At 42.8% G+C, this 25,559-nt stretch overlaps 1 protein-coding gene across 1 annotated transcript in view; it reads right to left on the reverse strand.

Annotated features, from left to right (window-relative positions):
- LOC134353806 (spermatogenesis-associated protein 7-like) overlaps positions 1 to 25,559 on the reverse strand; it is a 105,645-nt gene that overhangs the window by 53,205 nt on the left and 26,881 nt on the right. Inside the window, exons 4-6 of the mRNA XM_063062263.1 lie at positions 12,404 to 12,528; positions 3,594 to 4,051; positions 2,166 to 2,223 (exon numbers count right to left, since the gene is read on the reverse strand). Of these exons, the coding sequence (XP_062918333.1) occupies positions 2,166 to 2,223; positions 3,594 to 4,051; positions 12,404 to 12,528 (641 nt within the window). The remainder of the gene's footprint in view (positions 1 to 2,165; positions 2,224 to 3,593; positions 4,052 to 12,403; positions 12,529 to 25,559) is intronic.

A 25,559-nucleotide genomic window follows, 5' to 3' on the forward strand; every position in this document is an offset into this window, starting at 1 on the left:
GAAGAAGAGGGAGGGAATTTTTTTTAGTGGAGGGAGAAAACAATATTCATGCCATCAGGTTGGAGGCTACCCAGATGAAATACAAGGTGTTGCTTCTCCACTCTGAGGGTGGCCTCATCATGGCACATTAAACAGCCATGGACTGACAGGTGGAATGGGAATGGGAATCGGAATCAGCTTTAAAATGTTTGGCCACTAGGAAGTTCCACTTTTGGGGGATAGAGCAGACGTGCTCTCCAAAGCGGTCTCCCAATTTATCATGGGTCTCACCAATGTAGAGAAAGCCGCAACGGGAACACTAGACATTACAAAGATTCAAGCAGATTTGCAAGTGATGTGTTGCCTCGCCTGGAATGTCTGTTTGGAGCCCTTAATGGAGGTGAGGGAGGAAGTGAATAGGCAGGTGTAGCACTTTGGTTACTTACAGGGAAAAGTGCCAGGAGGGAGCAGGATGAATGAACAAGGGAATCATGGAGGGAGCGATCCCTGTGGAAAGCAGAGAGAAGGAGGAAGGTTTGCTGATAGGATTCCTTTGGAGATGGCGGAAGTTGAGGAGAATGATGTATTGGATACGAAGGCTCATGGGTAAGGACAAGAGGAACTCCTTTACTTTTAAGGCAATGGGAAGATGGGGTGAATGCAGATCATTACAATGCAGCAACAGATACGTAGAGAGCAGCTCTAAGTAGTGTACAAGGTTTTTATTGATTTTACAGAAAGCTGAATCCTTCAATAATCTGGAGAATTCTACCTGCATGATCATTCTATGTCTAATTTACAATAATTCAAACCATGATCCATAAACCTTTATTTTTTGGTGTCCTTCTGTATGAATCAACAAAGGTCACCCCTGATAATCAAGATCAGACGGAGATCCTCAAAAACTTTCCATTTCTTTAGAGCCAGTTCTCAGCAAAGGCCAACATCAATGGTAAAATTCATCACTGTCTCCAGTGCCCCAGTACAGTCTTCATTTACTTCCTTAGTCAGTGGAACACCAAAACAACAAAGCAGTGATGTCCATCCCTTTTGTGCTTTGGACAGATGAACAACTTACTGTTGATTCCTCAACAGACTGAAGAACTATAATGCTGTCTCTGCAAAATCCTTCAAAGTAATTGGCAACACTGGTCAACTAATGTCAGAGTTTTCTCCCAGGCCAACATCCCCTATCAATACCTTCTGATCATACACAATCAATTCTGGTGAGTAAGCTACACTATCAGAATATCTGATCCCAAAAAAGACCTCTACATTATAATAAGAGACTTTCTAGAAGACACAGAAAATACTTAAATGATACTCCTCAAAGCCTCCTTATAAAGTGGAATACCCTCACCAACTCCAGAAGATGCTTAACCTGTGTCTGTTCAAAATGGGAAAGGAACTTCTGAAAAGACACTGAGCACCTTGAATCTCTACAACAGGGCACGCAGAGGCCATCAATAAACTGCAAAAAGAATGCACATTTCACATACCCCATTATGTACATCCAGTCACTTGCATCTGACTCCAAAATCCCTCATCGGACTTACTATTCACCTCAAAGCCCAAAGAACTGACATGAAGTTAAGTCATAGAGGGTAATTGTTGATTAGCATTTGCAATGTCTTTGTGGATAGGACAAATGCATGCAATTTCAATAATCATATGGTAATACAGCCTGATTAATGGAGTGTTCAGTTCTGAAGCACAGCACTAGAACACTAACTTAATACAGAGTATTTGCTGTGTCAATATGCTGTACATAATTATTTTTTGACATCAAATGGGATGATTCAAACAGGATGAGGAATGGCACTCAAGGTCATGGACGAAATGCAGATGTTGGCTGATAAAGATCATTCACTTAACACTTTACTGAAGGTGGTGATCAGTACATTGTCTTTCACACTCATGGAAACAGATATTTATTAGAAAAGATATTTATGAAAACTTATAAAATTTATAAATATTAAATTTAATTCATAAAAGTCCATTTCCAAAAATGCAATGTCATTTAAAATACGAAGATCAAAAGCAATTTTTATCAGTACCTTGATGATTTATTTATACAAATGTGTGAAGTAATTAGTCATATTACATTTCACTTGAGTTCTGTGAAATTTTATTTCTCACTACAGCAATTAAATTTGCCTGGAATAGTAAACTTTTTATCATCTAACCTGTGATGAAGTCAAATGCGAACAACCTTTCTTGTTCTCCAGTGATGAATCTTGAGCGCTATAAATTACAAAAATAGCTTTATGAACTAGTTTTAATGTCAATTTAACAATCAAAACAACATACCTAAAACTGAACAAATGTATCTTAAATCTTTAACTTTGTGATATTGGCATCATTGCTAATTTAATTCTCCATCCGACTCCCACTTGGATCTAACAGTCTGTAGCCTCCTGCAATACAGGCTTGAAGAACATAACCTCATCCTTTGCCTGGGCCTTCTGGACTTAAAACTGAATTCTAAAACTTCAAGTAACTTAATCTCTCTGTTTGTATCAGTCACCCATCTGTGATATTGATCAGCTTGTTTGAACTGCTCTGCATTTGGCGACTCCTCCAATTTTTTGTTTATGTTCTCACTTTCTAACTGCTCCTAAGGTCACTTCCTAACTATGCTAATATACGTAGATAAGAACCTTGTTACCTATACCTTATACCCCTGGTCACCCTAATTTTACCCTATTAGAGATCCATCTTTTCCCACTCTTCCTACTGGAGTTTTCCAACTCCAGTACGCTATGCTTCATTTATGAAGGCCAATGTGCTAAAAGATCTCTTTAGAACCCTATCTACCTGTGGAGTCACTTTTAAGGAATTAAGAATCTGTATTCCCAGATCCCTTTATTTTACTGTACACCTCAGTGCCCTACCATTCATTGTGCAAGTCTACACTGGTCTGTCCTCCTAAAGTGCAAAACCTTACACTTGCATTATATTAAATGAATGTAAGTAGCCTGTGTACCTTTTTCACACTATCTGTGGTGCTGCCTTCAGGGAATCTTAGACATTGTATACTGAAGTCCCTCTCCTCCTCAGTATTTTCTTGTTTCCTAATATTCACTGTGTATGTACTAGCCTTACCATCCTTCCAAAATGCATTACTTGAAATTCTTGGGATTAAATTCGATCATATTTCTCTGCCTATTTTATTAACTCATCAATATACCGTCCATATAATTAACACCACCATTTTTTGTCTGCACAGTTGCTAATCATGCTCCTGACATTCATGTCCAGATTGATTACATATATGATTACATACATACCATCTTGTTCAGACCATCAAATGAGACAAAATATTGGTGCCACTGGATTTCAGAAGGTTTTTTTTTAAATATTAGAACTTTATACAACTAGTGACAGTGAAACTTCATATTTTATAGGAAAAGGGAAGAATGATTGCTGACGCACATTTTTTCTTGAAAATGTAGCTTAGCTTGAAAGTAATTCTCAAATGAAAAGATATTTGTTTCTGTGGATTAACTATACTAAAATATGCAGAGGAAAATCAATACCATTTACACCACTAATTATCTGTACAACAAAAATTCTTGAAATAAATACTGTCTGTTGGCAGGAGTTCACAGTACCTGTTGAAATCAGTCTGTGTTTCTTGTGTCAGTAGATTCTTTTTGGACAGATTTTTCTTTTTCACAGGAGTATAATACCTATAATGGGCCAGAAAAGACTGTGCTTCTTTCTTTAAAATGCGTGGACTGAACCGTTGTCCGTTTGTAAAGCAGTGAGCATGTTTTTCCAAGACATCACCACTGTATGTTTTTTGGTGTGCATCCTGAAATGATCTACAGTAAAGCTGGCTATTTGCAAAGCCAGCTGAGGAGCTACGGAAAGTTTTACAATGCAGCCGAGAAGATGCTGAGGTCCTGGGGCTCAAGTCTGAGTAGCATTTTGTAAATATTTTCTGAGTTTCCTTATCAATTCTGGGAGTGGACGGTAATGTTGAAAAATCCTGAGCAGAGGCAATGGTTCGGTTCGGAGTCATGCAACCAATTGTTAAGCATCTGGTGACATCATGCATGGATGGATTCTGTGAACAAAAATGGAAAACATAATGTGAATATGAAAATGTTATTTACAAAGTACTTACCAAATAGAGAAGTATAACAAACATTCTATTACATGGCCCTTCCTCAGAAATTGCCTTATGCACTCTCGAATAGGGAAACAATAAGGGGAAAATGTATTACATGCAGTGGAGCTTTTAAAATATTTTAAACAATATAACATCACAAATGCCAACAAATTCATTAAAGGAATAATATTGTAGGGCAAATTTAGAAGATGTCTTCACCGACAGGAATTTCAACTACTAATTGAGAATTGGGGTTCCAATATGAGCTATGAAAGTCAACCAGGCTACTATTCTTAGCCAATGGACACTGTAAACAATGCTACTCATCAAGAAGCAACACACACAAAATGCTGGAGAAAGTAAGCAAGTCAGGCAGAATCTATGAAGGGGAATAAACAGTTAATTTTACATCAAGACTGGAAAGGAAGGGGCAGAATCCAGAATAAGAAGGTTAATGGAGAGAAAGGAGCGCAAGCTGGCAAATGCAGCATCTCTTGTGTCTATTCATTAAAGTCTTGCATTATAGGGTTAACTAGGGAGGACATATACAAGGGGGGATGATGCAAAGCAAGTTCTATGAGCATTCCTTTGTTATGTACCATGTTGTATGACGTGGGCAATCATGGTCTTTCCATGACCGTGACTGTTCTCAGCAAATTTTGCTGCAGAAGTGGTTTGCCAGTTTCTTCTTCTGGGCAATGTCTTTAGAAGACAGGTGATCACAGCCATTATCCATACTCTTCAGAGATTGTTTGCCTGGCACCAGGACTTGTAATGCACCAACTGTTCATATGACCATCCACCACTTCTCCTATGGCTTCACATGACTCTGATCAGTAGTGGGAAGGGGGGGGGGGGGATAGAGTTGCTAATGCTACACGTTGCCCAAAAGTGACCTGCAGGCTAGTGGATGGAAGGAGCGTCTTATCCACCCCGACACCCAATTCTACAATCATTTATTTTAAAAAGGCTATACATAACATCAAGTTATGGGCATGTTCAGCATAGATAGGATCGGGTTTTAGGGCATGTTCCTGTTTTTATTAAATAACATTTTGTATTTGCATAAGAACTATTTATAATGTCAAAGCTGAAGAAAATGTAATCCTTCTTAATTTTAGTGCTTTGACTAGAAATGATTATCACTAAGGGTGGAAGGATTTTAAACTGAAATAGGGTTGGAAAACAAAAGTTCCCAAAGCTCTATGCAAAATCATAAGACACACAAAAAATTCTCACAGTGCATTTGCAGGAGTATGAGGGTGGATTCATGTTAAACCACTTTTCACATCAGACAGAGGCATGCTAAAAAATAGTAAATTTCAGGTTCAGAAAAATTGCTGCTTCTGCAAACTGAACATTCTATCTAAAATGCAATATGAAATATGGGCAACATCAGAAAACATTTTACACCTTTGCACTAACTTCCACTGATGAGGTAAAGTTTTGAGATTTGGTCATTGCAATACATTTGAAAGGGATAGTTACCTGAACATTTGGTTCCAAGGGGGATGAAGCACTGTAGAATTGGTCAAGAGAGTCAAGAGGGTTTGATTACAAGTAAGGCAGGTATGGGGATCCAGAACGCACTGATGGAGAGCTGCAGGTCTTGCTCTTGTCCAACAGGAATGATTTTCTTGCAACCTCTCTGGATGAGAACAGAGGTTGCAGGGTGAATAAGCAAACTAACAACAGCAGTGTAATACAGGGGCTCCCTCTAATTAGGAGTGAAAATGAATACAGTGCTAATAGGGGACTGTTCTTTTAAGGAGAATAAAAACTATTCTTTGCAGTCATTAGTGTGAGTCCCAAAAGCCCTGTACCTAGGTTAAAGATGTCCTCTTGGATTTGGAGAGGAATTTAAGAGAGGGAGGGGAAAGAGCTAATTATTATAGTCCATGTGGGAACCAATAACTTATGAAGGACAAAGAAAGAAATTCTACTGGAGGAGTATGAGAATTTAAGGCCCATATTTTTTAAAAAGTTATTTGGATTACATTCACAGCCATGTGCAGATTGATATACAGTCACGAAGATCAGGAAACACATTTGTAGCTCAGAGGATGATGCTGAATAACTAGATTTCAATTATGAAGCAATAGTAGCAATATTGGTAAAGGGGAAGTTGAATTTGTTCTATTGGGGCACATTTCACTTTCTAATGATAAAGGGGTGCAGCTATTAGAGCTTTCTCAGGAACTGCATATGCTTCTCCCAATACCTCCATTTTCTTCTTACATCTCATTGATTTACAGGTGGGGTGTATGGGGTATCAGGGAGGGGTAGCACCTCTGGTGGGGGAACATGTCACGTCCTTTTCAAGGCAGTTAGTCCACCTTTGGTCCCCACCTGGCACTCAGCTCTCACCTGTGGCTCCCTGTAGCTGTTTGCATGTGACAGCGGCCACACCCCGGGCAACAGCTTTGACAAGCCGACTAAACCAGGTGAGGGTAACCGATGGGTCTCAACCCCGCAGTGAGATAGGGAGTTGTCTATCCCAGCATATGACAGACTCCAGCGGATTGAGTGGACGAGACCAACGGAAGGTCCAACGGTCAAGAAGGTGGTCTCTGCAAGCGTCGTGGAACATGTAGAGCAGGACAAGACACAGAAGATGTCCTGGTCATCCACTGCGCCTAGTCCCATCTCCAGCTGTCTTGACTCTGTCTTGCCACTGGATCCAGATGGGAATTGGGAAGAGAGAGTGAGGCTGACGCTGCGCAACTCTCCCTCACTTAAATCCAAATCATGCGCTAGTCTCAACACCATCATAATGGTGTCAAGGTCCTCTTCGATGTTGACGATGGACGAACACATACAGGTGGGGAAGTTCATTGGTCACTAAACGTTGTCCTGATTGTGTGGGTGAGTGGTGGAATTTTGGGAAAGCTAATGGAAAATTGGGGAGAATGGGGAGAAATGGCAGAGAACAGAATTGCTCTGTGAGCCAGTATAGATGAGTCAAAGTGGCCTCCATCTAAGTTGGAAAGAACTGTGGAAGTATGGATATAGGCTGCAACCAATGCTTTATAGTGAGTTGAATAAACAAGGCTGTAGAAAAGGCTTGGAACTTAATATTGCATGGAGAGGGTTTTGAAGAGAAGAAATTTAGAAAACTAAAGATAAATGAGAAAGTCATATTGGAGACTAGCAAAATGGGTGATGATAACCTGAGTTTATTGGAAAGTAACATTTTGAACATTGACTATCCCTCTGCTTCCACAGATGCCGCCTGATCTGCTGAATTCCTCCAGCACTTTGTTTAGTCGCTCCAGAATATGGCAACTGTAGTCTCGTGTCACCATACCTTCAGTTAGCTAATATGTGAGGTAACAGGTTCTGGAAAAATGGTAAAAGAAAACTGAAGGCTCTTTATCCAGCAAGGGAGATGAATTAATGACACAAGTAGAAATATATCTAATACTCATCATAGAAATGTGATTAAAAAGTGAGCAAGGTTGGGAATTAGGTAAAGGCATCCGTTCGTCTTGCGAGACCATGGATCTGTGCCTGGAAAGTCTTCACTCTCCCGGGTGCAGGCCTGGGCAAAGTTGTATGGAAGACCAGCAGTTGCCCATGCTACAAGTCTCCCCTCTCCACGACACCAATGTTGTCCAAGGGAAGGGCATTAGGACCCATACAGCTTGGCACCAGTGTCATCACAGAGCAATGTGTGATTAAGTGCCTTGCTCAAGGACACAACACATGTTGCCTTGGCTGGGGCTCGAACTCACGACCTTCAGGTCGCTAGTCCAATGCCTTAACCACTTGGAAACGTGCCCACACGAGGGAATTAAATATGCCACAAAACTAACATTTGCGAAAAAGAGAAGTATTGGAGACATCAGTGTTAAGTTATACTTTCTCACCAGTGCTTAATTTGGATTTTGCTAGGATTACTCTACTCCAAATGCCTTCAGGATGTATAAGGTATCTACCTTTTTTAGGTATGAGGTGTCGGTAAATAGTCATCTGCAACAAGGCAAACTGATTACTTTCCCAATGAAATTTTCATTGTCAAGTCATCCATCTTCAAATTCTATGGGGGTAATTATTGACTAGAAATCTATCTGGACTAACAAATAAATAATGCAGCCAAAAAGCAAGTCATAGGCTGGGGATCCTACACCAAGTTAATCAGGTCTAGACACCACAAAAATATTGCACCATCGATAGCACTTAGCCAAGAGTGTAATGAAATTTACTCCACTTGCTTGAATGACTGGAGTTCCAACAACAGTTAAGAAACTCAACTTGTGCCAACCCAAAACAGCCACTTGTTCAGTACGCCCTTAAGGTCAGTCATTGCATCTCTACCTGTGAAAGCACAGCTACTCACCCAGACCCATCCAACAGAAACTCCCAGACTCACAACATGAAAAGCAGAAGTTGAAGGCACAGCACCAATTACAAGTTTCTTTCAAAATCATACATCATACATTGGAAGTATATCACAATTTCTTCATAGTTTCTTGTTCTAAGTCCTGAAACTCCTGACTTAAATATAATATCTTAAGGACTGTCAAGATGGAAACTCACCACCATCTTCTTGATAAATGCTGGCTTTGCAAGCAACACCATAGCTTGCAATGGAGTTTAGATTTAAAAAGAATCAACCTACAACACATAGTTGTTCATTAGTTTTTTTTCAGTAAAGCAAACTAAATTAAACACTGCTATAATTGACCTGCAAATCAACAGATCCATATTTGCTGACCCATAAAACTAGTTGTGGAAAACCTGGAGTCCAAATCATACACCCAGTGGCCACTTTATTTGGTACCTTTTGTACTCACTAAAGTGGTAACTGAGTGTATGCTTGTAGTCTTCTGCTGCTGTAGGTTATCCAGTTCAAGGTTCAATGTGTTGTACATTCAGAAACATTCTTCTGCACACCACAGATGTAATACGTGGTTATTTGAGTTACTGTTGCCCTCCTGTGAGCTTGAACCAGTCTGGCCACACTCCTCTGACCTGTCTCATAAACAAGGCCTTTTACCCCACAGAAGTTCCACTCACTGGATGTTCATTGTTTTTTGCACTATTCTCTGTTGTTCTAGAGACTATTGTGCATGAAAATCCCAGGAGATCAGTAGTTTCTGAGGCTACGTCCACACTAGACCGGATAATTTTGAAAACACCGGTTTCGCATAAAAACAATAGGTGTCCACACCAGGCATTTTTCAAAATAACTCTGTCCACATTAGAACGGATATTTGGGTGAATCTCCTCCTACTGGGCATGCGCAGGACACACAGAAAACAAGCAAAAAGGAAACAGTATACTTGGTGAGCGTTTGTCCAGTTACAGACTAGAAAAACTTAAAAGGGATTGCTGTTGGCTCTCGCGCAGGAGGACTTAAAACTAAAAAACAACAGATGTATGGAGTGTATGGAGGCAACCGACAGGGAGTTCACGGACAGTATGACCCGGCTGACGACGAACATTGAAAAACTGACTAACTCTGTTGCATTAATAAAGCACCTTGTTAAATGTATAAAACATGTCTGCATCAGTGTTATCTTGTATTTCCATACAATGTTACATTAGGCTGTTACACATCTATTGTCAGAGAAGTACTTTCATAAATAGGTAAACACCTTCATACAAGCAAGGACAGAAAACAGGGCAAAGTGAGTATACTTATTTATTCAGTAAGCTATGGGTCAAAGTATTTGGTGAGTACATTTCTAACTCTTCTGGCTTCAGTCTTGTTGCCGTCTGTTCTGAAATTGTTAAGTTGTATGGGGGGGTTACGTTCAAGAAAACAATGAAATGCCGCATTGCCGCCACTAGCAAGTCATGACAGCGTTTTTAAAAATATCCGTTTACCCTGTCCACACTGCTCTGCACAATCGGCGTTTTCAAATTTACACACTCTGGAGGGCATTTTAGAAAATCTCTGTTTTCGGGGGAGGAAAATGCCGTTTCAGTGTGGACGGAGGGTCAAAATGAAGAGAAAAATCTTCGGTTACGGATTTATCCAGTCTAGTGTGGACATAGCCTGAGATACTCAAACCACCACGTCTGGCACCAACAATCACTCCACTGTCAAAGTCACCAAGGACACATTTCATCACCATTCTAATGTTTGGTCTGAACAACTGAACCTTTGATAAAATCTGCATTTATGCATGCTTTGAGTTGCTGCCACATGATTGGCTGATTTGCATTGATGAGCAGATATACAGGTGTACCTAACAGAGCAGGGTACCAACCTTTTTTACACCGCGGACCGGTTTAATATTGACAATATTCTTGCGGACCGGCCAACCGGTGGGATGGGGGGGGGGAGGTGTTCAAGTAGGGTTATACTCACCTCAACATGTCTTTTACAGTTAGGGTTGCCAACTTTCTCACTCCCAAATAAGGGACAAAAGTAGCAGTCAAATCCCGGGACACCTTACCCCAGGAAAGACAAGCATGACCATGAAGCCTTGTGCGGGCACCTGTGTGTGCATGTGTGTCTGCGCATGTGATGTGGGCACGCGCGCATGTGATGTGGGCACGCACGTACGTGCTGATATTTTCCCCCACAAGCCGGTTTTGCCTTCATCTTCCCAACTATACTGTTCATACATTATTTCTACTGTATATAGGCTGTGTATTTATCATATCATTCCTGCTTTTACTATATGTTAGTGTTACTTATTTTCAGTTTTACGTGTTATTTGGTATGATTTGTTAGGTTATTTTTTGGGTCTGGGAACGCTCAAAACTTTTTTCCTATATAAATGAATGGTAATTGCTTCTTCGCTTCACACCACTTTGGCACGAAAGGTTTCATAGGAACGCTCTACATTAGCGGGGGAAATATGGGACAAGGGCGGTCCCGTATGGGACAAACCAAATTAGCCCAATTTATGGGCTGTCCCGGCAAATACGGGACAGTTGGCAACCCTATGTTCAAGTTCAACAGTGCGTGACAGGGAATGAGGAAAGATACAGCTGACTCATATGGTTTCCTTGCGGCCTGGTAGCACATGCTTTGCGGCCCGGTGGCCCATGCTTTGCGGCCTGGTGGTTGGAGACCGCTGTAATAGAGTGGCCACTGAGGGTATATAAAGTGCATAAATGAGAAGATAGGAACTCTTGTTTAACGACTCATCAATTCCATGTACTGATCAATAATCACGGTGGAAACAGAATATTTCACAGAAAGAGAGGTCAATAGGAGGTTAATTGCTGAAAAGTATTCTTGGGAATAAATCAGGCAATCTATCAGCAAAAAATATTACAAAACACTGACGTAGTTAACATCAATGTCATGAAGTTCAACACTTAGACCATAACATGTAGGGGCATAGTTAGACCATTTGGAACATCAAGTCTGCTTTGCCATTCTATCATGGTTGATTTATTATCCCTCTCAACCCCATTCTCATGCTTTCTCCCTGTAACCTTTGACCCTCTGACTAATCAAAACCTACCAATCTCTGCTTTAAATATAGCCAATGACTTGGCCTCCACTCCTGTCTGTGGCAATGATTCCACAGGTTCACTACGCTCTGGCTGAAGAAATTCCTCCTCATCTCTGTTCAAAATGCATGACCCTCTATTCTAAGACTATGTCCTGTGGTCCTACACTCCCCCACCAAAGGAAACATCCTCTCCGCATCCACTCTATCTAGGCCTTTCTATATTCGATAGGTTTCAATGAGATCCCATCTCATCCTTCTAAACTCCACTGAGTACAGATGCTGAGCCTTTAAACACTCCTAGGTTAACCCTTTCATTCCTGGAATCATTCTCGTCAACCTCCTTTGCACCCTCTCTAATGCCAGCACATCTTTTCATAGATTAGGGGCCCAAAACTGCTCAGTAAAAGTAGACGCCAGTGATGGAGAGAAGTGTGGAATGCACATGAAGCCTAATTTAGATGATGAAAATGACAAATCAAGTACAAAACTGGAGAAGGTTGAAAAGGTGGGGTAGAATAAAATAAATAAAACAAAAATCATGGAAATATTAAGGTCAGCAGCATCTGTGGAAAGAGAAATAAACTTCATTTTTCAGGTCCAAAACCCATAATCTGAACTGGGCAAAAGAGGCCGAATGTTGTTCAATAGCACTGTACCAAAGCTATTGGTTGTACAAAACTATTCAGAATCCTTTCTCGTATACATTTGCTATCTTAAAAATAGTTTTCTTCTTAGTTTTAGCCAATTAATTATTATCTCAACAGATTTTGGCAAAGTCAAGGAGCCAAGAGTTAAAAATAAAGCAAAACCAGGATGTCAATTAGCCTGTTAAAAAAAACTTAATTATTCTCAAGTGTTCATTCATATTCATTACCATTAAACACACCTTAATATGCTCAGTAGAGGTTAATCTTCCACTGCTGCCCGAGCTGGACCAAGATTCTGATCTAGCACAAATGAATCCTTTTTGGTTTGGTGTTTGTCGATTTCTTCTCTGTAGCTGGTCTTGATCTTAAGAACAAAGAGAACAAATTGGATCAATCTGATGTTTTGCAATATTTATACTTGCATTCTAAATACAGTAGGTTTGACAGAAATGTTAAATTTAGCATAAATTTTGAAAGAATAACTCGGCCAAATTACTCCCTGGTTGGGATTCTCTCTTTCCTAGGAAACCAGGACACCATATGATTTTGCTGCTTGCACTATCACAGGACTGGCGGTCACAGTAACAATGCCAGTAAATGTATAACACCAGAAATGAATCCATCAACCAAGGAAAATAGACCTCACATACCTAAACATTGACTTCCTCTGAATTCATATGCTAACTAGATGAAATTGCCAGAACACAAATGTAGTGCTAAGTCTGCAGCCATAAATTATGAATCATTAAAACCAAACATCACTAACTTTCTCAAAACAGTGAAATATTTTGTATTAATTGTTACAAACCAACCAAACAGCTCCTGATGAATAGTATTGTCTAACCTGTCATTCTGCTTTGTGACAAAGCACATTAACGTGAAGTTACTACCACCTTTTCAAAAACATGCCATCGCTTTTCTTTCTCAGAGCTAGCTCTCCTTTTAAATTAAAATTGATGTACACCCTATCCTCGTTATATGGTGGGGATATGTTCCTCGCAGTCGACGCATAATGTGAAATCCCATTATATGAATAATTATTTAAATGGAGAAAACAGGGATGCGTTCCAGAGGGCTTCCTAAATATGTTTTATTTGTAATTTATTCACATTTTCATACCAATATGACATAAAAGCAGTACCACAAGACATTTGTATTATATTTCAACAATTTAAGGTAATATTCAAAGTAATAAATCATAGAAAGTTAACATCCTAGGTGTACAGTACTCACCAATAGTGGCAGGTGTGTTCCCTCTGGGAGGTGAGTGGTTGTTATGGTGTCGGGCAGCTTTACATGGATAAGGTGGATGGTTGTGGTCGTCAGGACCATATCAAGCACAGCAAGGGATGAAGGAAGACTCACAGAACTCTTAGAACTGCCGGCAGCAGGAGATGACACCGATTTGAAGAAAGTGGTGAGGGTTGTTTGCTTGGCAGCGTTTTGCTTTTCAGCATAAATTTGCTTGTAGGGAAGAAGGGTTGACGGCAGGGAACGACCGAAATGCTGACTCTGTTCTAGACTTGGGTCCATGTCCATCGCCATTTGTGCCAAGTGTTCCAACTTCCACCATTCCCTCACCATTGGTAAACTCCCGGGATTTTCAAAATCCTCTGTTGCTTGCAGCATCTGAGAGATAGTTCGCCGTTAAAAAAAACATACGCCTTGAATGTGGATCACACCTTGGTCGAGTGGTTGAATCAGCGATGTTGTGTTAGGCGGCAGGAAACGCACTGTTATGTTAGGATGAATGCTGTCCAAATGTTTAGGATGAACTGGCGCATAGTCAAGCAACAAAAGAACTTTAAAGGCAAGATTCTGTTCCTGGTAGAGGCGTCCCACAGCTGTGTTACCTTCAGCTGATGCCGCGCTGTTTATAATTTCCAACTTTTTTTCAAGTGTTAAAGCCGTTCTCTGCCACTCGGCTGATGGCCCAGGACATGACATCGGACGCTTAGGAGGCATAGCTAAATATTTTAAGCACAAAATCACTGCACCGTAGGTAAGACCAACAGAAGTTTAAGATATTGCATCCACACCTTGCCAAAACCAATGCGAGAGTGGCGGGAGTGAGATTGTGAGGCACGCGCACCTGACTTGTATTGGCGGGAAAGCGGTGCTTCTCATCCCAACAGTGAGACTGTGAGGTGTGTGCACGCGACTTATGTTGGCGGGAAAGCAGTGCTCCTCGCATAACTGTGAGCTTTGGACGCATATAATGAGACGTTGGTAGAAATAGGTTCCTCGCATAACTGTGAATCTGTATTGTCTGAAGATGCATATAACAAGGATAGGGTGTATCAAGTCTACAATTGAAGATTTTTAAAAAACCTGCTGTTGCAGATGCTTATGCACAAGCCAAGTACAAATTCTACTGGAGATAAAATCTCAAGTGCCCACATGAATTATTTTCCATCAACTTATCTGGCACAACAACAGTGCAAAATAAGGTAAAATGGCACAGGTGTATCTGTACTGGGTATAAACAACATTGTGAGCAATCAATAGCAGCCGCTCCACAATCTACAGGCTTATTTTTCAGCATATCATACACTAGCACTACCAGCAAGCCACAAGACCAACACTCTTCAATAAATGTGGAAGAGTTTGCCAAGACCAGCAACACTCATACCTGAAAATGAGATGCCAACTTGGTGAACCTGCAACATCTAACAAGATTTTTAATTAACAGAAAAAGCAACAAGCTGATCTAGTAGGTGAGATTAGACCAAAAGATCATAAAACAAAAGAGCCCTTCTTTCTATTTGGCCCATCGAATCTGCTCCACCATTCCATCATGGCTGTTTTATTTTTCCTCCCAACCCCATTCTCCTGCCTTCTCCCCATAACCTCTGAGACCTTTATTAATCAAGGACCTATCAATCTCTGTTTTAAGACCATAAGATATAGGAGCAGAATTAGGCTACTTGGCCCATCAAGTCTGCTCCACCATTCCATCATAGCTGATCCAATCTTCCTCTCAGCCCCAGTCTCCTGCCTTCTCCCCGTATCCCTTCATGCCCTGACCAATCAAGAATCTTTCAACCTCTGCCTTAAATATACATTCACACTTGGCCTCCACTGCTGCTTGTGGCAAAGAATTCCATGGATTCACTACTCTCTAGCTAAAGAAATTCTTCCTCCTCTCCATTCTAAAAGGACACCCCTCTATTCTGAGGCTGTATCCTCTGGTCTTAGACTCTCCCACCATAGGAAACATCCTCTCCACTTCCACTCTATCAAGGCCTTTCATCATTTGATAGGTTTCAATGAAGTCACCCCTCATTCTTCTGAATTCTAGTGACTACAGGCCCAGATCCATCAAATGCTCTTCATATGACAAGCCATTCAATCCTGGAATCATTTTTGTGAAGATCCTTTGAACCCTCTCCAGTTTCACCTCATCCTTTCTAAGATAAAGGGCCCAAAACTGCTCACAATATTCCAAGTGAGGCTTCATCAGAGCTTTATAAAGTCACAACATTACATCCTTGCTTTTATATTCTAATCCTCTTGAAATCAATGCTAACATTGCATTTGCCTTTCTTACCTCAGACTCAATCTGCAAATTAACCTTTAGGGAATCCTGCACAAGGACAACCAAGTCCCTTTGCACCTTAGTTTTTTGCATTTTCTCTCCAATTAGAAAATAGTCAATCCTTTCATTTCTTCTACCAAAGTGCATGACCATACACTACCTGATATCGTATTTCATCTGTGATTTCTTTGCCCATTCTCCTAATCTAAGACCTTCCGTAGCCTACTTCCTCAAAACAACCTGCCCCTCCACCTACCTTTATATCATTTGCAAGCTCTGCAGAAAAGCTATCAATTCCATCATCCAAATCATTAATATATAACGTAAAAATTCGGTCCCAACACAGAGCCCGGTGGAACACCACTCATTACCAGCAGCCAACCAGAAAAGGCTCCCTTTATTCTCACTCCTTGCCTCCTGCCAATTGACCACTGCTTTCTCCATGCTAGAATCTTTCCTGTAAAACCATAGGCTCATAGCTTGTTAAGCAACCTTGTGTGGCAACTTTTTAAAGGCCTTCTGAAAATCCAAGTACATGTAGCCCCCCGGGCCGCCGTCAGGATCACTCGGCTCGCTGTCGTCTAGGGAAACAGCCTCGGTCCCGCCAAACTGGGTAATTCATTTGTGTGGATGCTGTGTGATGTACCCCACCCCGCCCAAATAACAGACAATACACCAGATGCAATTAAATGATTTACAGTTTATAGATATTACTGGAACTATATGATTAAGAGAGAATAAAATATAGAAGGAAAATAAAAGGCGCCACACGTATCAAAGTTCAATCTCTTCGTGCACAAAACAGTTGGAGCTCAAGGACCTTCTTCTTCACCCTGCGACCCCTCGGACCACCTCGACCGGCCGCCTGGGACCAACAACGGTGGTCGACCAGACACTCCACACGAGTCCGTCTCCGTCTCCGTCTCCTCGCCGAACGCTCTCCTCGGGGTCCGACCCCGTTAGCGGACTCACAGCACCTCGTCCATCCTCTGTCTCGCTCTCCCGCCTTCTGCCCCAAAACCGTGCGCATACAGTATCTTCAAATACCCCAAAACCATAACAACTATCCCAATTGGTTAATAACATATTTCTTATCACACTCTAAACCAAAACAAGCTGCTAGCGCAAACTTTCTCAGCATTTAACACAACAAAGCCACGTTCCCCAGATTAACATAACAAAGAGGCCATTTTAATTAGCCTCCGCAGTAACATAAAAGTCGAAACCCCCTTACACTCTCCCCGCCATCAAATAAAGTCATGTCCTCATGACTTCTAAATAACTCGCCAACCAGTCCTGCAGACACACAACACACACATACACAGATACACACAGTGCCAGTGCTCTCCAAACAGTGGACCTTACGCCCGTCCCACGGGTGTTACATAGGCCAACCTATCTGGGAGCTTCTTAACCCTTCGAGACCTCCGTACCCCCTCACCTAAACCCAAAAGGCTCAGACACTACTAGGGATACCTCCGGCCTGTTTGCCAACTCTTCTCTCACTCAGGCCACCACTACAGCTCGGAGCCCCTTGTCCCGTGCCCCGCCTCTCCTCCTTCCCGATCCTGCCGCAACTCAGACTGCCCACAGCTAACCCTCCCCACTACACCTGACTCAGTGGGAGAAGGGCCAAAGGTCACTTCCTCAATCACGGGGAAGTTAGCGAAAGACAGCATGTACCACATGTGCAGCACATCATCCTTCGAATCCGTATCCTTCCTCATTCCCTCGATCGGTAGCTGCTGTTTAAGTTTCTCCAAACTGAAACATTTAGCCGAGGCTACCCCTTCACCCTCCTGCAGTTGAGACGTCAGCTTCTTCGGGGACTCCTTCAACTCTCGCCACAGCCTCAGCAGTTCCGACTCAGGGTTCCTGGCCATCTCAATCTGGGACGCAGTTACCCCACCAGCTTCTTCCACCCTGACCTGAAAAGCAGCAGTTAAAAGATGTTCAGCCTCCGGTTGTTTCTTCCTGAGGACGTCTTCCAGGTCAACTTCCAGTTTTCCCACTTCATTTAAACTCGCGATAGTCATCTTCAGGTTCCTTTCAAGCATCCGCCTCCCTTTTCCGAGATCTGTCCTCCACTTCTTCACCTCTTCGGGAGTGTAGTCAAACTCCCCTCCCTGGGCTCTCGGTTTTCTGTTGACCTTAGTCAGAACACTTCCTTGATCTTCCCCAACTTGCAAGTCTTCCAATCTGTTTTGAATCGACGTCTTGAGTTTCTGCTGATCTCTTCGAAGGTGGGTCATTGTTTCTTCTTGCTGGATTAATTCATCAGTACATGACCACAGTGTGGTGCAAATCCCCTCTCTTCCCTGTGTCTCATTCAGGTTGACGACCTGGGTTTCCATCCCCTGGTCCACCACCGTCTGTTCCAACACCAGGAAGTTCAACTGGTATGTCGGGTCATTTTTCTCACATTGCACCAAACTCCTCCGGCCAAAAACTCCTCCACATTTGACACTTCGCTTCGGTCGCCCGGGCTCAGCCACTCGCCTCACTTCATAGTCCCCACAGGCGAATCCAAGCTCTAGGTGGTCATCCACATACGCCAAAACTCCACACACCTTCACTTCCCCAATGGTCTTCCTCATGCCCCGCGAGAAGGATGCAGGGGCTCCGGATATGCCCTTGGGCATCTTTTCAGATCAGAAGAATTCTAGGAAATTAGTAACGGCTGTCTTCGGCTCAACAGCCGCACTCCTCGGGATCTGGCAACATCCACTCCTCAGATGCAGCACATTAAACAACGTCACATAATCCGCACACACGCTGCCTTCATTTTCCACGCTGCTAGGGTCCAGTTGCCGCGACCTCTCTCTCACTGAGGTGTCTTCAGCGGTCAACTCCCCTCCCTCGTGATAGTTTGGAGCACCTACTAAGAGGGTCTCACCCTCAGCTACTTTCCCCAAACCGTACCACCGCTGGGTCTCGTTTAAATTCGGTACTGGCTCAAGGCTGCTACACACGTCCTCGGAAGCAACTCGACACACTGGATGTCCAGAAAATGCCTCCATAACTTCCAGGGTCATTAACCAATTATCGTCTTCTGGATAACTACTGCCACTAGTACTCAAAGTCTCCGGTGCCCTTGCGGTTGTCAAGGATAAATGCTTCAGACACCGGTTTTAAAACGAACTGTACAACAACTTGATCTGTGCCCCGGGGTCGAGGATAGCTTTAGCATCGCTTCCCTCTATCCATAGCGACACCCTGGGGCGTGGCCCCTCTAAGCCTGCAGGAATAGGGTCTTTTCCTTTCGGAAGTTCAGTGGTACATTGCTGGGAACGTGCTTCCCCAGAGAACACAAGCCGTTCCCCCCATTGGGCCTCCACTAAGTTTCCCGACAACTCTCTGATCAGCTGAACAACTGAAGGAGGGGCTGATCCCCTGAAATGATCCCCCTGGCACTGCAAGCAATTTAGCCGCCCTCCTAGCCAGAGAAGACACACTGAAAACTTTCCCCCCTCTTTCAAATAACTGACAGCTGTCACTACGGTGTAAGTGAACCTGACAGCTCTAACACCGTCACCAGCCCGCCTACTCAAACTTTCAACCAATCCCTGTCGCTCTCCCTCAACCAAGCTCTGCCACTCATCTAACAACTGCGAGATCCGCTCCGCCCACGTCTCACACGCCTCCGCCCCTCTTGGGGTGGACACAATCCCAAACACCAGGCAGAGCCTGCCAGAGCTAGAACATTTATTCGCAGACCCTACCTCCAAATCAGACCACTCTTTCCTCTCTCTCCCAACCGCATGGACAGCCCCAAGTGCCACCTCCAACTCATCAATGCTAGTCTGAACTCGAACAAAGACCTCACCCACCATGCATACAGCAATCACCAGCAAATAACCCACAGAGACACACATTACAGATTCAAACAGGGCACCCACACAGCATACCAGCAGGCTCAATCCCGGACAAAGCCCACACCATGTAGCTCCCCCCCCGGCCGCCCTCAGGGTTGCTCGGCTCGCTGTCGTCTAGGGAAACAGCCTCGGCCCCGCCAAACTGGATAATTCATTTGTGTGGATGCTGTGTGATGTACCCCACCCCGCCCAAATAACAGACAATACACCAGATGCAATTAAATGATTTACAGTTTATAGATATTACTGGAACTATATAATTAAGAGAGAATAAAATATAGAAGGAAAGTAAAAGGCGCCACACTTATCAAAGTTCAATCTCTTCATGCACAAAACAGTTGGAGCTCAAGGACCTTCTTCTTCACCCTGCGACCCCTCGGACCACCTCGACTGGTCGCCTGGGACCAACAACGGTTGTCGACCAGACGCTCCACACGAGTCCATCTCCGCGCCGAACGCCCTCCTCGGGGTCCGACCCCGTTAGCAGACTCACAGCACCTCGTCCATCCTCTGTCTTGCTCTCCCGCCTTCTGCCCCCAAACCCCGCGCATACAGTATCTTCAAATACATCAAAACCATAACAACTATCCCAATTGGTTAATAACATATTTCTTATCACACTCTAAACCAAAACAAGCTGCTAGTGCAAACTTTCTCAGCGTTTAACACAACAAAAGCCGCATTCCCCAGATTAACATAACAAAGTGGCCATTTTAATTAGCCTCCGCAGTAACATAAAAGTCGAAACCCCCTTACATACACAACATCAACCAATTCTCCTTTGTCTATCCTGCTTGGTGTTTCTTCAAAGAATTCCAATAGATTTGTCAAGCAAGATTTTCCCTTGAGGAAACCATGCAGACTATTTTATAATGTGCCTCCAAGTACCAAGACCTCATCCTCGATAATCGACTCCAACATATTCCCAATCACTGAGGTCCGACTAACTGGCCTATAATTTCTTTTCTTCTGCCTCTGACCCTTCTTGAAGTGTGGAGTCACACTTGCAATTTTCCAGTAATCCAGAACCATTCCAGAATCTAGTGATTCTTGAAAGACCATTACTAATGCCTGCACAATCTCTTCAGCCACCTCTTTCAGAACCCTGGGGTGTACACCATCTGGTCTAGGTGACTTCAAACCTTTCGGCTTCCCAACAACCTTCTCTCTAGTAATGGATTTTTAATACGCTTCATGACTCCTGACACCTGGAACTTCCACCATACTTCTAGTATCTTCCACAGTGAAGACTGATGCAAAATATTTATTCAGTTCATCCACTATTTCATTGTCTCCCATTACTACCTCTCTAGCACTGTTTTCCAGTGGTCCAATATCCACTCTTGTCTCTCTTTTACACTTCATCTATCTGAAGAAACTTTTGGTATCCTCTTTAATATTATTGGCTAGCTTACTTTCATGTTCCATCTTTACATTCTTATTGACCTTTTGTTGGTTTTTAAAAACTTCCCAGTTCTAACTTCCCACTAATTTTTGCTCTATTATATGCTCTCTCATTGGCTTTTATGTTGTCTTTGACTGCTCGTTAGCCACAGTTGTGTCATTTTTCCTTTATAATACTTCTTCCTTTTTGGAATGTATATATCCTGTGTCTTCCAAATTGTTTCCTGAAATTCCAGCCATTGCTCCTCTGCTGTCATCCCTGCCAGTGTTCCTTTCCAGTCATTTCTGGCCAACTCTTCTCTCATGCCTCTGTAATTCCCTTTACTCCACTGAAATACTGATTATACAGATGTCCCCCGCTTTTCGAACGTTCGCTTTATGAAACCTCACTGTTACGAAAGACCTACATTAGTACCCTGTTTTCGCTTTCAGAAGGTGTTTTCACTGTTACGAAAAAGAAATTCAGCGCACGATAAAAGGCAGTGCGCCCCGAGCAGACGCTCTCCCTGGGATTCGGAACTGCTTTGCTTTAACACGTGCCTGTGAGCAGCCGTTTGGAAGATGAGTTCTATGGTATCAGAAAAGCCTGAAAGAGCTCGTAAGGGTGTTACACCTAGCGTAAAACTAGACATAATTAATCGTTTTGATCATGGTGAACTAAGTAAGGACAACGTGAGTTTAGCTTGTGGAAGCTGACGAACATGATGTTGAAGAGGTTTTGGCATCCCATCACCAAGAACTGACAAATGAAGAGCTGATGCAATTGGAAGAAAAAAGGATAACAATCGAAACCGAATGAGTAATGATAAAGTACGACTTTAACTTTGAAAGGGTACGTCGATTTAGGGGATATTTGCAGGATGGTTTGAGTCCTTATTAAAGAACTGTGTGATAGAAAAATGCGCAAGGCTCAGCAGTCAAACAAGCCTTCCACATCAGCCACAGCAGATGATGAACCTCGATATTCCACATCGAGGAGGGCAGAGATAGAAGAAGATGAGCTGCCTGCTCTAATGGAAACAGGCGACGAGATGACACCCCAGTGTCCCACCACCCCAACCCCCAGGCCACGGACAGATAACGATTCGCGGAGAATGCAAAAGTAGCCGGGAGACACACAGCACATCTTTAAGAAAAAGGCCGAAATAAACATGCTAATTAATTAGGTGCCACCGACATGTAATTATTGGCCCAGATCAGAGACGACGCAACCGGAAATCGGCACTGATCTGGGCCGACAATTACGGACGGCACCTAATTAATTAGCATGCTTGTTTCGGCTTTTTTCTTAAAGATGTGCTGTGTATCTCCCGGCTACTGCTGGACCCCTGTGTTCTTCGCGGCAATGTATCGGTTCACAGCCCGGAGGGTGGGGGCCAGTGTACCAGCCAACCTGCGACGACTCAGTCTAACACACCATCATGTGTGCTCTGCGCTGTCTTCCCAATTCCAGTAAGTGATACTAAACTGTACATACATTATTACTACTTTATATCGGCGGTGTATTTTTACCTGTTATTTGGTATGATTTGGCAGCTTCATCGCTTAAGGGTTATTGGAGAGTGCTTGCGCGTGTTTCTGCCGAGAGCGCTTGCGTGAGATTTTCTGCTGACAGCACTTGCGTGAGATTTTCGCTACGGAGAGCAGCGCAGTAATGATTGTGGAAAAGTATTTCTACTTTATATAGGCTGTGTATTTATCATATCATTCCTGCTTTTACTATATGTTACTGTTATTTTAGGTTTTATGTGTTTTTTGGCATGATTTGGTAGATTATTTTTGGGTCTGCGAACGCTCACAAAATTTTCCCATATAAATAAATGGTAATTGCTTTTTCGCTTTACGACATTTTGGTTTACGAACCGTTTCATAGGAACCCTCTACTTTCGGATGGCGGGGGAAACCTGTATCTGACTTTAGCTTCTCCTTCTCAAAATTCAGGGTGAATTCAATCATTTTATGATCTCTGTCCGTAAGGGTTCTTTCACCTTAAGCTCTCAATTCAATTCTAGTTCATTGCAGCAACACCCAGCCCAGAATAGCTGATCCCCTAGTGGGCTCAACCACAAGCTGCTCTAAAAAGTCATCTCGTCATCACTCCAGAAATTCCCCCTCCTGGAATCCAGCACCAATCTGATTTTCCCAACCTACCTGCAAATTGGAATCCCCCATGATGATTGCAATATTGCCCTTTGGGCATACATTTTTTATCACCAGCTGTAATTTGTAGACCACATCCTTACTACTGCTTGGGGGTCTGTATACAACTCCCATCAGGATCTTTTTACCCTTGCAGTTCCTTAGCTCTATCCACCTTCTGACCTTATGTCACCTCTTTCTAATGATTTGATTTCTTTTTTTAGTAAGAGAAATGTTGCCCCCTCTGCCTTCTTGCCTGTCCTTTTGATACAATGTGTATCCTTGGACATTAAGCTCCCAGCTATAATCTTCTTTCAGCCATGATTCAGTGATGCCTGCAACATCATACCTGCCAATTTGCAACTGTGCTACAAGTTCATCTACCTCATTTCGTATACTGTGGACATTCAAATATAACACCTTCAGTCCTGTATTCATCATTTTTGATTTTGTCCGCTTTTTACATTGCAACTCATCCTGTTGACTGCGATGTTTCCCTATCAACAGCCTCTCCTCACTACACATTGGCTCTATTTATAAACCAGCTACCCCTCTTCAGCACTATCACCCACCTTTCCTACGATAGTTTTTGCATTGAAATATATGCAGCTCAAGACACTTTTCGCACCATGCTCAACCTTTTGATTTCTAACTGTCTGAGGTTTTACCAATATCTGCCTCCTCAACCTCTCCACTAACTGTTTTGGCACTCTGGTTCCCATCCCCCTGCAACTCCAGTTTAACCCCACCATGTTGCATTAACAATTTTTCCTGCTAGGATTAGTCCCCCTCCATTTCAGGTGCAATCTGTCCTTTCTGTACAGATCCCACCTTCCCTGGAAGAGAGCCAGTAAATTAACTCAATGACTTGGCTCTGACTAAAGGGGACATCCTTCTATTCTGAGGTTCTTCCCCCTGGTCCTAGAGTTCTCCCCTATCATGCAAAAAAGAGAAATTATACAGTATTAAAAAAAGTGAGGTAGTGTCCAAAGGTTCAAGGTCCATTTAGGAATCGGATGGCAGAGGGGAAAAAGCTGCTCCTGAACTGTTGAGTGTGTGCCTTCAGGCTTCTGAACCTCCTACCTGATGGTAACAGTAAGAAAAGGGCATGCCCTGGGTGCTGGAAGTCCTTAATAATGGATGCTGCCTTCCTGAGCACCGTTCCTTGAAGATGTCCTGGGTACTTTGAAGGCTAGTACCCAAAATGGAGCCAACTAAATTTACAACCCTCTGCAGCTTCTTTCGGTCTTGTGCAGCAGCCCCTCCATACCAGACAGTGATGCAGCCTGTCAGAATGCTCTCCACGGTACAACTATAGAAATTTTTGAGGGTATTTGTTGACATGCCAAATCGCTTCAAACTCCTAATGAAGTGTAGCCGCTGTCTTGCCTTCTTTATAACTGCATTGATATGTTGGGACCAGGTTAGATTCTCAGAGATCTTGACACCCAGGAACTTGAAACTGCTCACTCTCTCCACTTCTGATCCTTCTATGAGGATTGGTATGTGTTCCTTTGTCTTACCCTTCCTGAAGTCCACAGTTAGCTCTTTCATCTTACTGACGTTGAGTACTAGGTTGTTGTTGCGACACTACTCTACTAACAGGCATATCTCACTCCTGTACGCCCTCGCTTCACATCTAAGATTCTACCAACAATGGTTGTATTATCAGCAAACTTATAGATGGTATTTGAGCCTAGCCACACAGTCATGGGTACATAGAGAGTAAAGCAGTAGGCTAAGCACACACCCCTGAGGTACACCAGTGTTGATCGTTAGTGAGGAGGAGATGTTATCACCAATCGCACAGATTGTGGTCTTCCGGTTAGGAAGTCGAGGATCCAATTGCAGAGGTCCAGGTTCTGCAACTTCTCGATCAGAATTGTGGGAATGATGGTATTAAATGTTGAGCTACAGTTGATGAACAGCATCCCGACATAGGTGTTTGTGTTGTCCAGGTGGTCTAAAGCAATGTCCTTCTGCTTTGAAGCTGTGCCTTCTGGTCCTACACTCTCCCACTACTGGAAACATCCTCTCCACATCTACTCTATTAAGGGCTTTCAATATTCCTTAGGTTTCAATGACAAACTCCTCATTCTTCTAAACTTCAGCAAGTACAGGCCCAGAGCCATCAAACACCTTTCATTCCTGGGATTATTCTTGTACATCTCCTCTGGATCTCTCCAATGCCAGAATATCATTTCTCAGATGCAGGGCCCAAATTGCTCACAATCCCTCAAATGTGGTCTGACCAATGCCTTGTAAAGCCTTAGCATTACACTCTTGCTTCTACATTCTAGTCATTTTGAAATGAATGCCAACATTTCATTTGCTTTCCTTACTACCAACTCACCCTTCAAGTTAGCCTTTAGGGAATCCTGCACTAGGACTCCCAAGTTCCAGTGTACCTCTTATTTCTGAATTCACCCCCATTTTAAA

This window comes from Mobula hypostoma, chromosome 1 (genome assembly GCF_963921235.1).
Source record: "Mobula hypostoma chromosome 1, sMobHyp1.1, whole genome shotgun sequence".
Lineage (NCBI taxonomy): Eukaryota > Metazoa > Chordata > Chondrichthyes > Myliobatiformes > Myliobatidae > Mobula > Mobula hypostoma.